Source organism: Ceratotherium simum, chromosome 18, assembly GCF_057802395.1.
Source record: "Ceratotherium simum simum isolate JZ-2026a chromosome 18, ASM5780239v1, whole genome shotgun sequence".
In the NCBI taxonomy this organism is placed as follows: Eukaryota; Metazoa; Chordata; class Mammalia; order Perissodactyla; family Rhinocerotidae; genus Ceratotherium; species Ceratotherium simum.
The window spans coordinates 56,800,320-56,813,704 of NC_141917.1; the positions used below are offsets into that span (position 1 = coordinate 56,800,320).

At 58.3% G+C, this 13,385-nt stretch overlaps 1 protein-coding gene across 1 annotated transcript; it reads left to right on the forward strand.

Moving 5' to 3' along the window:
* The first annotated feature begins 143 nt into the window (after positions 1–143).
* On the forward strand, positions 144–5,172 carry CIST1 (colon, intestine and stomach enriched 1). Its single transcript, XM_087443058.1, has 5 exons — positions 144–327; positions 652–918; positions 2,966–3,517; positions 4,540–4,694; positions 4,797–5,172. The coding sequence occupies exons 1-5, from the start codon at positions 144–146 to the stop codon at positions 4,842–4,844; spliced, it is 1,206 nt and encodes a 401-aa protein (XP_087299184.1). The 3' UTR covers positions 4,845–5,172.
* The last annotated feature ends 8,213 nt before the right edge of the window (positions 5,173–13,385 follow it).

Genomic DNA, 13,385 nt, shown 5'->3' on the forward strand with positions numbered 1-13,385 from the left:
CCTGGATGGGAGGGGCCTCCCAAAGCCTCCAACCACACAGTTGGTACCCGGGGTCTGTGACGGGGACACCAAGACCTTCCCGGAGGTCAGGGGCCACCAGCGTGGCCTCACGTGTGCCACCGTATCCATCCACGGCTAGCAGGATGGCGTCCCATGGCTTCCAGAAGCCAGCGTCTGGCAACCTGGCCCAGAATGGCCTCCATGAGTCCCTTGGCCCTAGCAAATCCTACAGGTGCATGCACGGGTGCCTCGTTCAGGAAATGCTAGGGGGCTCCAGCCATGTCTCGATTGGGGGGGAAGCTGGGTCCACCCCCAAGGAGCCCCAGTGTGGGTGAGAGAGGGCCAGACACAGACATCCCCAGCCCGTGGGGTCAGGGACAGGGCAGTGAAGGAGGGAGGAGGCTGGGGGCACCCAGGGGGGCAGCCTGGCCAGAGGAGCGACAGAGTGGGTGACTGGCATGGGTAAGGGGCAGCTACAGAGCGGCCAGGAGCAGTGGGGGCTGCAGGGAGGACGGGGCACTGGAAGGGGCAGGGGTGTCCTGAGGGGAGGGGCAGAGTTTGAGGGCTTCAGGGTCGTGGTCCAGGCGGGGTTTTTAGGAGAGATGGGGGTTTAGGTGGAGAGGGGGTCGGAATGGCACCTCTGGCGAACAGTAGCGCCCCCAGAGGCCCCTGCCCTGAGGCCTCGCCTCCATCTCGCCCCTGCGCAGCCCCGCGCCGCCAGCAGGGGGCGTGCGCGCAGGTGTAAACAGCTGGCGCCTGGCCACACACCTGTGCAGAGCCAGCCCTTCGCCCTCCGCGGCCGGCGCAGGAATGGCCAGTCCTCAGCTGCCGCCGCCGCTTCTTCTCTACTGAGTCTGGTGCTGCTGCTGAAACCTGCTGGAAGTTTCTGTGCCTCCCTGCCATCTCCAGGTGGAGCAGGTAAGCAGGAGGCTTCTGGGCAGCTGGCGGGGCCTCACTTGGCACCTGGACCCCCCACCACGCTGGTCTCCGCACCCCCCCCCCAGGGCTGCGGCTTCTCCCAGAAGCCAGGTAGGGAGGCGGGGAGGACAGCCGGAGCACCCCAGCCCAGCCCCAGGGCTGCCGGCTCTGTGGCCCCAGAGTGCCCTGAGAGTCAGAGGCTAGTGGCTGCCCCGTACCCAGCTGGAGGGTCCGTTTTGAACCTCAGTTTCTCTTAGCCAGCCCACGAAGGGAGAAGGGTGAGGACCCCAGCACCACAAGGTGGGGCGAGAGCGCCCTGCCTGGTCACTGAGCATCTGTGGCTCCCGGGAGGAGTTCTTGGCCCCTGATGTAATTTCCTTCTGCTGCCTGCAAGACGGTTCCTAGGGTGAAGAGTCGAACTTCTTGCATCCTCTCCCCCTTCTGCCAAGGCATCGCTCTCTCTGACCCGTGTCCCAGCCCCAGACCTGTAATATCAGAGCTGAGGCCACCACGCATGAGACACTTATTGCAGGGAAGGGCTTCACTCAGAATGCACCACATTTATCCCCATTTCGTAGCTCAGGAAACTGAGGCTTAGGCGAGCCAAGGCTCCCAGCCTGTGCCAGGCCCGGATTAGAACCAGTTGAGTTGGCTCATGCCAGCCTCCTTGTCTAAGAGTCACTGGGCAGAGCAAACTCCTGGCACAGTGCATTAGAAACAGCCCCACTTTACCTTCTGGTCAACTCTTCAGCAGCTCATGAGCGCCTGCCCACTGTGCCAAGCACTCGGCAGAGCTTGTGTCCTCCGCCACCTCCTCTTTCAAGACCCACTAGTTTTCCTCAGTTCACTTTAAAAGTTCAGCTCCTGAGAATTCTGGCTTGGCTTGGGGTCCAGTGTGGCGCCTGAGTCATCTTCATTTCAGCAGAAACTTCTTATCATCTGGATTCCTCCTCAAATGATGGTGGGAAGCAGTTCAAGGACGCCAGCCTCTTAGTCCTTGACTCCTTAGAGGTTCTTGAGGGGCCCTCTTCCCACCTTCCCAGTCACCTTGGGCTAGACTCTACCATTCTGAGCCTCAGTTCCCCATCTGTAAAATGGGGATGAAGTCAGGCCCACGCACCATGCCCCTTCTAGACTCATCTGTCATTGCTCCAGGGCATGGGAGACTGGACAGAGAAATGGGGGTCTGTATGTGGACCCAGTCCCCTCCTGGGGCCAGTGCTGGTGTTACTTCTGCATTTCTGCTGCCTGGGGTGAGGTGAGGGAGGAAGCACAAAGGTCTGCCCGGGGCAGAGTGGATGTGGTGGGACCGGGAGCAGTTGATGAATGAACTTGCAGGCAGCTGAGGTGCCCAGTGGCCTGGAACTGGGAAGGAAGTAATTGTGGGAGGTGGCCCACGAAATATTTACCCGCCCTCAGCCTGGCCCCTGGGCTCGGTGCCAGGGATGGGGCTGGAGCCAGGGAGCGGCTGGAACGAGGCAGGGCGGGTTTCCAGAGGCTCAATCCTCTGACTGTTCCCAGAGCTTGGGCCTCCGGGCCTCCCGTTAAAACTGAGTTTCACCGTGGGGCCCTCCCAGGTACCTGGGGGAGCTCCTTGCTGGGAGCGCAGAGGCGGGTCTGTGCGCGGAGCATCGCTGAGCACTGCTGTGGGCCAGGCCTGTGAGCTCTCAGAGCGCTCACTGCTGCTGATATCCAGTGGACAGGCAAAGAAACTGAGTCCCAGAAGGTTTAAAAGAGTTGTGAAGCTGCTGCCTGGGTTGCAGCCATTCCCAACCCAGAGGGCTTCTAGATCCCCGAAGCAAGAGTGGGGGCTGGGAGGGACTGACTGGCCTGGACCCCTGGCTGTGGGACTTCCGACAAGGAGTCGAGGGTGACAACGGAGTTTCCCCATGAGCGCTCATGGGGTGCTAAATCCTCCCAGTCTCCCTAAGGGGCAGGCTTTTACTATCTGGGGTCACAGGGAGAGGCATCCAGAGAGTGGCTGGGGCTGCTCACCCTTGTTCCTAGTCATCTGCTCCCTGGACCCTCAGTGATGTTTTCTTTCCAGATGTTACAGGTTTTTCGACAGCCTCGAAGAGCGAGACGGAGAGCCCAACTTCCAAACCGCTGACTTCTTCCTCCAGCCACAGCTCCCTGAGTTCAGAGCCGGGCTCCAGCCTCCCCCCCAGCGCCGCTAGTTCAGGGCTGGGCTCCAGCCTCCCTGCCAGCGCCACTAGTTCCACCACCGGCTCAGAGCCGGGCTCCAGCCTCCCCCCCAGCGCTGCTAGTTCAGGGCTGGGCTCCAGCCTCCCTCCCAGCACCGCCGGCTCAGAGCAGGGCTCCAGCCTCCTCCCCAGCACCGCTAGTTCAGAGACAGGCTCCATGACCCCCCACAGCCCCTCAAATTCAGGGACAACCCCCACCATCCAGCCCAGCCCCAGCTCCACACAACCAGAGATAACCACCCACCCCAGCTCTGGCTCCCCCACCTCCCACTCCAGCCCCCTGATTTCCACTTCCTTGACCCTGCATTGGAGCCCCACTTCCTCCAGCCTCGGAATGGAGCCGTCCTTCAGGCCCTCAGCCACCACTGACAGGACCCCTGTGGCCTCTGGCCTCCGTGAGTATTGGACGGTTTGGGGCTGGGGGATGGTTGGGGGTACCAGGCTGCAATTCTGGGATTGGCCACGAGGGAGAGACACAGACCTGAGAATATGCTGGGAAGGACCTCCCCACTCCCTCAACCTCAGTGTCATGTAAAGCTATTCAGATGCTATTTTGTGCACATTTATTATTAAGTGCCTACTGTGTGTCAGGTCCTGCGAGACCAAGCTATGTTGGGAGACAGGTTATAAGTAAATTATATATTTGTTTATAAAAGAACAAAATACAAACTACAGCAGGATAAGGGGTTGGAGTGTGAGTGCAAATGGTTTGAAATTTTTAAAGAGTGGTCAGCAAAGGTCTCATTTTGAAAGAGGTGAAGGAGGGAGCCATGACGGTAGCTAGGGGGAAAGCAGCCTAGGCAGCGGGCACAGCCCGTGCAAAGGCCCTGAGGTGGTACTGTGCCTGGTGCATTTGAGGAAGAGTGAGGTGGCTGGAACGGGGTAAGTGGGGTACTAGTGGGGGGCAGTGAGGGTGGGGAGGTGCAGGGTGTGACACACAGGGCCCCAGGGATTCAATAGAGGCCAAGCATTTTTAGGGGATCTAGAAAAATCTTTTATTCAAAATAACATGTTGTCTCCAAAATGTTCAAAGAAGAGTGCAAACACAAACATTTTGCTTAAAGCCACAGGCTATAACTCATCTTCACAAAGTGTCACATTTTGCATGCATCCTCAGAAAGTTGCTGCATCTTGGGAACAGAGTTCTCGATTAGATTTTTCTCACTTTGCAAGAACTCCCAAGAGTAGCCAACAAGGGTGGTGAAAACACAGCAAACTGAATGAATTCCTTGTAGACAAATACATTCAAAAGCAGAAGGATAAAAATGTGCTTTGAAAAGGTTACAGCAGCCGCCGGAGAGGGACGTAAGCGTGGCTTCCTGGGAAGGGACTGGAAAGGCTCTGGGCCCTGGTGGGTGTCTCAGCCTTGGGAAGGGTGGGGTCCAGGGCTGACTTGGGGCCCTTCCCTCAGCTCCAGGTGACACTGGGGCCCCCGAGTTGCACAGGAACCCGGGCGTGGTGGTGGCCGTGTGTCTGCTGGTGTCCGTTTTGCTCATCGGGTCTGTGGTAATGGCTGTGAGGCGCTGCCACCAGGGCGTGTCTGAGTTCCAGAAACTGCACGAGGTGTCCCTGGTGAGATAGAGGTAGGCTGGGGAGGCTGCCCACCAAGCGGGGCAGGCCCCTGCTGCAAAGCCCCCTGGTGCCTGAACGTCCCCTTGTGTGTTCCTCCTGCAGGGCACCGTGAGCCGCAGGTCGTCGTTTGCCCATCCCCAACCGGAGTGACCCCCGCGGGGCTGGGGGGGCTTGGAGGGGGCCGGGCGCCTGGGGAAGGCCAAGGCTTGTGGGAATAAAGCCTCACTGCTCCTCTGAGGCCTCCTGAGTCATGGATTCGTGTGACAAACTTGTCTGAGCACCTACTACGTGTTGGGGTCGCAGTGGGACCATTTCTCCCCCATCATGGGGCCGAGAGTCTCAAGGGTGGGGATCCCATGACATCATTTCAGATGGTGCTGAGGGCCCCCGACTCACAGACTGGGGCTGTGGCCGGCCCCCAGGGGCCCGTGTGTCTGGGTTTGCTGGGGGGCAGAGAGGTCCCTCTGGGGAGGTGATATTTGAGCCGCCACCTGAAGGGTGGGCAGGAGCTGTGGAGGGGGGGTGGGGGGGTGCCGGGGAGGGCATCCCAGGGGGCAGGCACAGCCGGGGTGGGAAGAGCTTGGGGTGAGCAGGGTCAGGGTGGGGGGTGAGGGCTGTGGGAAAGAGCGTGGGTTTCAGCTGGGACACTGTGGGGGCGTTTCCAGCTAGCAGTTGTCAGAATCTGGTTGATCTTCCTTCAGGTCTTTAGGAGGCAGACCAGCGGGGAGAGAGGATTTCCAGGAGGCAGGGACAGTTTGTGCAAAGGCTTGGAGGCTGGAAAGGGCCGAAAGCATGCAGAGAACGGGGAGTCAGAACAGCGCCCTCGCCATCGTCTCAATCCTGTTTTCCAGGCTCCGAGCCCAGGCCCCTACTCTCTCCTCGCCCGTTGTACAGGAGCGACAGCCAAGTCCAGGGAGGGGCAGGCCTGGGACTCGGGACCCTCTTCCTGTGCCCAGCTCCCCTGCCAGGGCCTCCCAGGCGTCCCTAGCAGAGTGGGACACGAAGGCTCCAGGCAGGGTCTTGGCCATGTCTTAGGCCTGCAGCTGCCCCTGCGGGGCTGGGTTTCCCCTGCTGTGAAAGGAGTGGTCAGAGAGGCTGGGGTCAAGGTCCCCGAGCATGTTGGGGTGAAGCCTGCCTGAGGGGGAGTCGTGCTCTAATGATTCCTGGGGGCCTAGGGGACGGCGGGACCGACCAGATGGCGGGCCTCTTGGGAAACAGGAGCTCTCAGCAGCTCAGGAGGCAGCAATACCACTCAAGCCCCAATTTCCTGGCCATAGGGCTCCCCCCCACAGCCCCCTGGGGGCTCCGGGTTCCTGCTGCAGCTTCAGGCCCTGCTGTTTATGGAGAGGGTGTTGACCAGAGAGGGTCCTCAATCTGCCTGGGGCACACAGCGTGATGGGCAACTTTCTTGGAGCCTCCAGGAACCCCCAAGGGCCACCCCCAAACTCCTGTGGCCGCATCTGTGGGCTCTCCTGTTAGGCATGTGTCCCAGATCCCAAGCTGGTAAAATTCTTCCATTCTTACCCCAAAGCTGCACCTCTCTCTGTCTCTATCTCTCCATTTCTCTCTGTCTCTCTCTCTGTCTCCATCTCTCTCTGTCTTTCTTTTCTCTCTCTCTCTCTCACTCTCTCTCTGGCTCTCATCTCTCTCCCTCTCTCATAAGCAAACAATTCACACCCGCCCACCCTGGGCCCCGACACACACACACTTGGTCGCGCTCCTGGGCACTGTCTGTCTCACACCTGTTTGGTGACACAGTCACGCCCTGCTGGGTCCCAAGGGTGGTACATGGGTGTGTCCTCCAGGCCTGGCACTCAAAGAGTTAAGGGGCTCTGCTGGGGGGACCCTGGGCCACTCCCTGGGAGGTCACTGCACTCGGGCAGAACTCAGCGGTGACTGTGAGCGCCAGGCCCACCCGGGCCTCACGGAGCTCGTGTGAGTTTGGGGGTTCTCAGGCGGTGGCCTGGGGTCCCTGAGCCCACCAGGGCTGTGCTGGGAGCTGAATGGATCCCCTGGGGCCAGGGGACTTGTTCCGGAGGGACCTGAGGCTCCCAGGCTGTTGACCCTGGCAGGGAGTGGGGAGGGGCTCGGGGGGAGTGGCGTTGGCACTGGGGTCCCCGGAGAGGTCTGGGTGGGTGTCCCACACCGGTGCCTGTGGTGTGGCCCAGGCCAACTTGACTGAGTGTCTCCTGCTCCTCCAGGAGAAGGTGCAGTGTGTGGAGCGAGCCCCCATCTGGGGGGATCTCACAGGGGCAAAGCTGGGCTCCTGGGGCATGGGGGTCCCACGTCTGTCTCCCCAGGTTCAGAGACGCCTGCAGCATGAGGCGCAGCAGAACAGAGCGGCGCTCTCCTTCCTGCTGAGTCAAGTGAGTGGTGGGGGTGCACTTGCCTCGGCCCAGGCTGTGGGGGAGGGGTCCTGGCACCCCCTACTTGGAAACGCCCTGAGCTGCCTGGGGACTGGCTTACAGGTGGGGAAACGGAGGCCCAGAGAGGCCACTAGGAGTCTGGGAGTTGATCCACTGTCCAGCCCAGGGCTGCAGCCGGTGATTTTGGGAGCAGGGGACCAGCAGGGGCAGGGCGGCACCAGGGACCCCTCAGGCCTGGCCACAAGGTTTTGATTGCCGAAGGAAAGGGGGCGTGGGGCAGGGAGGGCCTGAGGCCACACCTTCGGGGCAGGGCCAATGGCCCCATTCTGGGAAACTGAGGCAGGAGAAAAAGACAGTAGTGAGCAGGGAAGCTGGCAGGAGCTGGATTTGAATCCCAGGTGGGTCACTGATGCCTGAGTGGCAGGTAACCTCTCTGGGACACTGCTTGTGTAAAAAAGTGGGCTCAAACTGTGTGGACTGAGAGAAGTCAGGGTGAGCTGGTCCTGCCACAGGCAGGTCTCACAGGCATCAGTGTCTTAGCTTGTTTGTCCACACCCCAGCCATCTGCAGGGGGGGAGGAGGAGGCTGGCCTCAGCTGACAGATGAGGAAACTGAGGCACAGAGAGGCTGGCACTCCCTCAAGGTGAGTGGCCAAGCGTGGTTTGAACCTGGGCCCTTGGGGCCCTTGTCTGGGCTCCGAAGCCCTGCGGTGGGCTGAGCCCCGCTGCCGCCGCTGCCCAGGCCCCCCAGGCGCTCCTGCCTAGCACGGGTGTGGGAAGGCACTGGCTAGGCAGCCCCAGGAACATGGGCAGCTGGCTCCCTCCCTGAGCTGCACCTTCCTCCTCTGTAAAGTGGGGGCCCCTGGTGCTCCCCCAAACACTCAGTTCACAAGCACCTACCACAGTCAGTGGGGCCCGCGCTGGGCTTGAGCACACCGAGATGAAACAACAGGCCCCGCCTGCCTAGGCTCACAGGGTGGGGAGATAGACATTAAACCAAGAAGGATCAAATGTGGGCATGAGTGAGTGTGAGTGCAGCTGTCCAGGCTGGGCAGGAAGGGCTTCTCTGAGGAGGTGACATCCGAGCAGATGAAAACAAGCAGCCAGCCATGGGGAGAGCTGGGGGAGGGTGTTCCTGGCTGAGGGCACAGCTCATGCAAAGACCCTGAGGCAGGTTTAAGGAGCAGCGAGGACGAGGCCAGTGGGGCCAGGGCAGGTGAGCGAGGGAGGATGGAGAGAGGTGAGAGGCTGCAGCAGGCAGGGCCCTGGGCACGTGGGGCCTCAGGGGCTGCGGTGAGGGGTGTGGGTTTTATTCTAGGGGTGCTGGGAGCCACGGGAGGGTTAGGAGAAGGCAGTGAACAGATTTAGGGTTTGTCTTAGAGGTGGGACTTGGAGTCGCAGCCAGGGACAGGAAAGACAGACAAATCAAAAGAGAGCTTCTGAGCTCCCTCCAAGCCCGTCCCCACCCAGGGCCCCCCCAGCCCTCTGTCCCCGCCCCAGCCTCTCACTGAGGAAAGCAATTAGTGTGGAGTAGCAGGCTGATTGACGCTGCAGGGGAGAGGCCACTCCTCTCCCCGCCTGCAGCTGTGGAGCCCCCATCCTTACCCCACGCCCATTCCAGAGGGGGCAGGGCAGCCGGGCTGGGGTCTGGGGACGGGGTTTGCCGAAGCCCCCCTTGTGCAACCCCTTGCGGGAGCTGTTGACTGCTCCCCACAGGGCCTGTCTTGTCTGTTTCACCCCCAAACCAGCCAGGCCCCCCCAAGCCCAGACCCAAACATCGGGCTGCCTCCCCGGGTCCCCCCAGGGTCACATGATGCTCAGTCCAAATCCGAATTTGCCCAGATTTTGGTGCTTCCCCCCAAAATCTTCCCCATCTGGGTAGTGGTGGCTCCATCCACCCAGGTAACCGTGTGACTACTAGTTATCTGGGAAATGACTAGTCACCCACAATAATCACTACTTACCCTTGAATCCCCTGGAATACCCTACAGCTATGGCCTATCTCTCAGGGTAGTTAGGGGCCCTTATGAGGGCCTGTCTCTCCAAAACGTGTCCCCACTTCACCCATGGGCCCCCCCGGTCCCTGTCCTATCCAGCCACTGCCCCAGCCTTTGCCCTACTCCCAACAGTCCCTGCTCCCCAAGGCAGGCACAGGAGCCTTCTTAAAATCATAAAGCAAATCATGCCCCTTGAAAGCTCTCAATCCACTCCTGGAATCAACTCCCAACTCCTCCCTTCACCCCTGAGGCCCCGCATTAACTCTTCACCAACTCACCTCCTCGCACTCCGCTCTAGCCTCCCCGCTGTTCCTCAAACCCACCAGCTTGTTCCCACCTCAAGGCCTTTGCACATGCTGTCCTCTCTGTCTGACATGCTGTTTCCCTAGCTCTCTGCTGGCCGCCTCCTCATAAGGGCCCCTAACTACCCTCAGCAACATTATTGCTCCCCACATAACTCTCCAGGCTCTCACACAGTTGGTTTCATTTTCTTTCTGGCACTATATGAACTATCTTTTCCTATTTGTTGAATGAATAAATGAGTGAATATGAACGTGGACAAATGGTTTTCCCACCTGGAGCTCAGTTTCCCCACGCAGAAAAGGGCAGGTGACATCTCAGTGGACCTTCTGCTCTGGGAGGGGTACTGTCTCCACACGCCCTACTCTCTGCCTTCCCTGCCCATCCTCCCGCTGCCGGGAGCCCTCCCGTGGGGTGCCTAGTGGAGAGCATTTAGATTTCTGCACTAGAATTCGGCTGCCCCTGGGAGAGATTGGGAACGGCCCTGCTCAAACGGGGAGGACAGTCAGGTATCCTGGGTCCTATAAAGATCGGATCTGTGCAAAGAGCTGAGAGGGGGGCAGCTGAGTGATCTCTAGCTGTGTGACCACCCGCAGGTGATTTCCATTCCAAGCTTTAACATCCTCCTCATGACACGGGAATAAGAGGACCCACCTCATAAGGAAGGAAACGGGCTATGCAGCGTGCCCTGCACTTAGTAGGGGCTCAACTGATGTGCATTCTTCTCACCACCCCAGTCCCCGTCTCTGGCCCCGATTAGCCTTGTGGTCTTGGACCTCAGTCCCCGCCCCCCACCTGAATATTTAGTCTGATGGTGGACATAGACTCATTTGTGAGGCTCACAAATGAGTGAGGGGTGTGGGCCACCCCTCCGAGCCCCGCTTCTCCCACCTCCCCATTTGCTCCTTTGCCCCCCCCCCCCAGGCTGTGTGTTCCACTTTTGGGGCCAAGTTCTGGGGTCAGCACCGCGGACAGCACCCAGCCTGGGCCTGGTGCAGTGGGTCCCTTCTTTTTTATCAACAACCCCAAGGAATTGGTACCGTTTTCACCCCTCGCCTTCACAGATGGGGAAACTGAGGCTTGCTTGCCCTAGACCACACAGCGTGGCTTGAACCCAGATCAGCTGGGCTGCAGAGCTCACACTCCCGACTCATCAAGTCATCCCAATTCTCTTTGATCTTTAAATGTCCCAAGTGTCTGCTCAGAGCAGGCTTGCAAACACCATCTCATTTAATTTCTCCTCTTCTGGCTTTCCTTCAAGAAATGAGCACTGGGGCCAGCCTGGTGGCACAAGCAGTTAAGTGCGCGCACTCCGCTGCGGTGGCCCGGGGTTCGCCAGTTCAGATCCCGGGTGTGCACCGACGCACCGCTTGGCAAGCCATGCTGTGGCGGCGTCCCATATAAAGTGGAGGAAGATGGGCACGGATGTTAGCCCAGGGCCAGTCTTCCTCAGCAAAAAAAGAGGAGGATTGGCAGATGTTAGCACAGGGCTGATCTTCCTCACAAAAAAAAAAAAGAAAGAAAAAACAGAAATGAGCACTGAAGTTCAGAATCCAGAATCCCAGCCCCACCATTTACTTACCAACTGCAACCTTGGGCAAGTTACTTAATCTCTGAGCCTCAATTTCCTTGTTTGTAAAATGAGGATAATGGTATAAAATGGCCTAACTGTGCCCTTGTGAGCTAATCCATGAGAGATGCTTAGAACAGCACTTACGTGGAGGGAGTGTGAGAAAGGTCAGCTATTGGTACTGCCCTTATTATTCACTTCTTTATTTGCTGCACGTTTTATTTTTATATTTTAATAAATAATATGATAGAATACCATTCCAGTGCATATTATTATAACAAACATCAGTGTTTATTATATAATATGTTATAATGAATATACCATGTATTAATGGATTAATAAATATTTCTGCAGTACCTACCGTGGACCAGGCACTATTCGTATCCTGCAAGATGACATGCACATCCTCATTTCATAGATGAGGAAACTGAGGCTCAGAGAGGTAAATTTTCTCAAGGAGAAAGTAGGACTGAGACACAGCTCTCCGGGCCGGTCCAGGTATCTGGGTGAGAGCGTCTCAGAGCCTCATGGTCCCCAGGGCCCCAGAGAGGCCTCATGCCTGGGAACTCACTCTTGTCTTGCTGCTGTCTCCCCAGCGGGTCTGGGAGCTAGTGGACTCTGGCTTGGCCCCCTTCAGCCCCCTTGGCAGTTGTGTCATCAGGGGATGCTTCTCAGGGACTCCTCTGCTGCCACTGCTGTCCGGCCGCCTTGGGAACCCTGGAGAGGTTGAGCCCAGCACCTGTGCGGTGTTCACCATCAAGGCTCGAGGGACAAAGCAAAGCCATGGCCTGGCTCCAGGCAGGTGAGGAGGCAGACGGGATCGAGGGGGCTGGTCCCAGGAGAGGGAGAGCACCTCCTCTAGCTGAAACTTTCTTTAACTTGTTCAGAAAGCATTTATTAAACACCTACTGTGTGCCAGGCCCTGTACTGGGGACACAGCCACGGGCAAGCAGGTGCTCACAGGCTGATGGTGGACACAGACTCATATCAGCTGGAGACACCACAGAGTGATCTGTGCTGTGATGGGGAGAGATCAGGGTGCCGTGGGAACCCAGTGGAGGCTTTAGGGGGTAGGGGGTGAAGAAAGACTGCTTGGAAGAAGTGGCATCTAAACTTAGCCTGAAAGATGAAGAGAAGTCAGCCAGGAAAAGCACAGGGAAGGGTATGCCAATTAGAAGGAACAGAATATGCAAAGCCTCAGACTCAAGAGAATTGGATGTATGAGAAGCTGAACACAGATCAATGATCAATGTGGGTGGAGGGTGAGAGGGGAACCTGGGGAGGTGACCAGGGGCTGGGCCACACAAGACTCATGGGAGTGCAATGGGGAGCCATGGGTGGGTTTCCAAGAGAGTGAGTTGATCAGATTGGCATTTAAAAAAATTCCCTTTGGCTGCTGTGGGGAGAACTGTCACGGGCAGGGGTGGAAGCAGCAGGAGCCAGTGAGGAGGCTTGGGCAGTTCTGGGGAGGAGCCATGGGCCAGGGAGAAGTAAGCAGATTCAGAAGTTATTTGTGAAGTAGACACACCAGGCATTGGTGGACACCAGCAGGGGGTAAGAGAGAGGGAGGACTGGTGTGGACAGCTCCTGGTCTTTGACCCTTCACATGTGACATCCCTTTTCATCCTTGCAATGATGCCAAGAGGTGAGGACACCATCATTATCCCCACTTTCAAGAATAGAAAGCAGGCTTGCGGAGGGGAAATGACAGCCGGCCAGTGGCAGAACCCACATCCCCCACCACTGGGCCAACTGTCTTCAACTCTCTTCAGCTTGTCTTCAACTGTCAGTTTTGGAGCGCAGGGGGCTGAGAGGGAGGGCAGGGACTGAGCCATCAGAGTAAAGGACAGAGAGGAGTCATTTGTTTTGCATCATCCAGCAAGACGTGGCAGTAGTGGGGCTCGAGCTCAGTCTGTCTGACTCCCTGGCCCAAACATTGTCCATTTCTCCAGCCTGGGGACACGACTTGGGTAGAAGGTAGACAGTCTCCATGATAAATATCCTTCTGAGCCCTCTGAAAAGATCAGAGCTTCTGCCGCCCCCAAATCTGCTGCACCAAGTGGCCCCAAATGCCTCCCTGCCCCAGCCTGGAGCCCACACCCACCCGCCCAGCCCTGCTCTTGTCTATGTCTACTGCTGTTAACCATGATAGAAAATGTTTGCACCCTCCCTTTGCCACTTTCCAGGAAATGACCCTTGAGATTAGGATGCCTGGTGGGCAGGGCCTTGAGTTTCTAGAACTGAGTAAGGGAGGGGCAGGCCTGGGATTTGAGGGCAGAAGTCGTGGCTGTGAGGTGGGGCCCAGGACGTCATGGGGTGAATGATAACCCACCATTTCCGCGGAGGGTCTAGGCGTTGGCGTGGCTATAAAAGAGTGCCCCTCTCTACCCACCCCCAGTTTTGGCAGCCCCGACCAGAGGCAGCTTCTGTGTGCCCACCCCAGGCATGGGAGAGCCCTG

Excerpts from the sequence above, each read along its gene's own strand:
- CIST1 (XM_087443058.1), top strand. The coding sequence starts at position 144 with ATGGCGTCCCATGGCTTCCAGAAGCCAGCGTCTGGCAACCTGGCCCAG. Across the intron at positions 919-2,965 it reads GCCATCTCCAGGTGGAGCAG|ATGTTACAGGTTTTTCGACA; the intron begins GTAAGCAGGAGG and ends TTTTCTTTCCAG. Across the intron at positions 3,518-4,539 it reads CCCTGTGGCCTCTGGCCTCC|GTGACACTGGGGCCCCCGAG; the intron begins GTGAGTATTGGA and ends CCTCAGCTCCAG.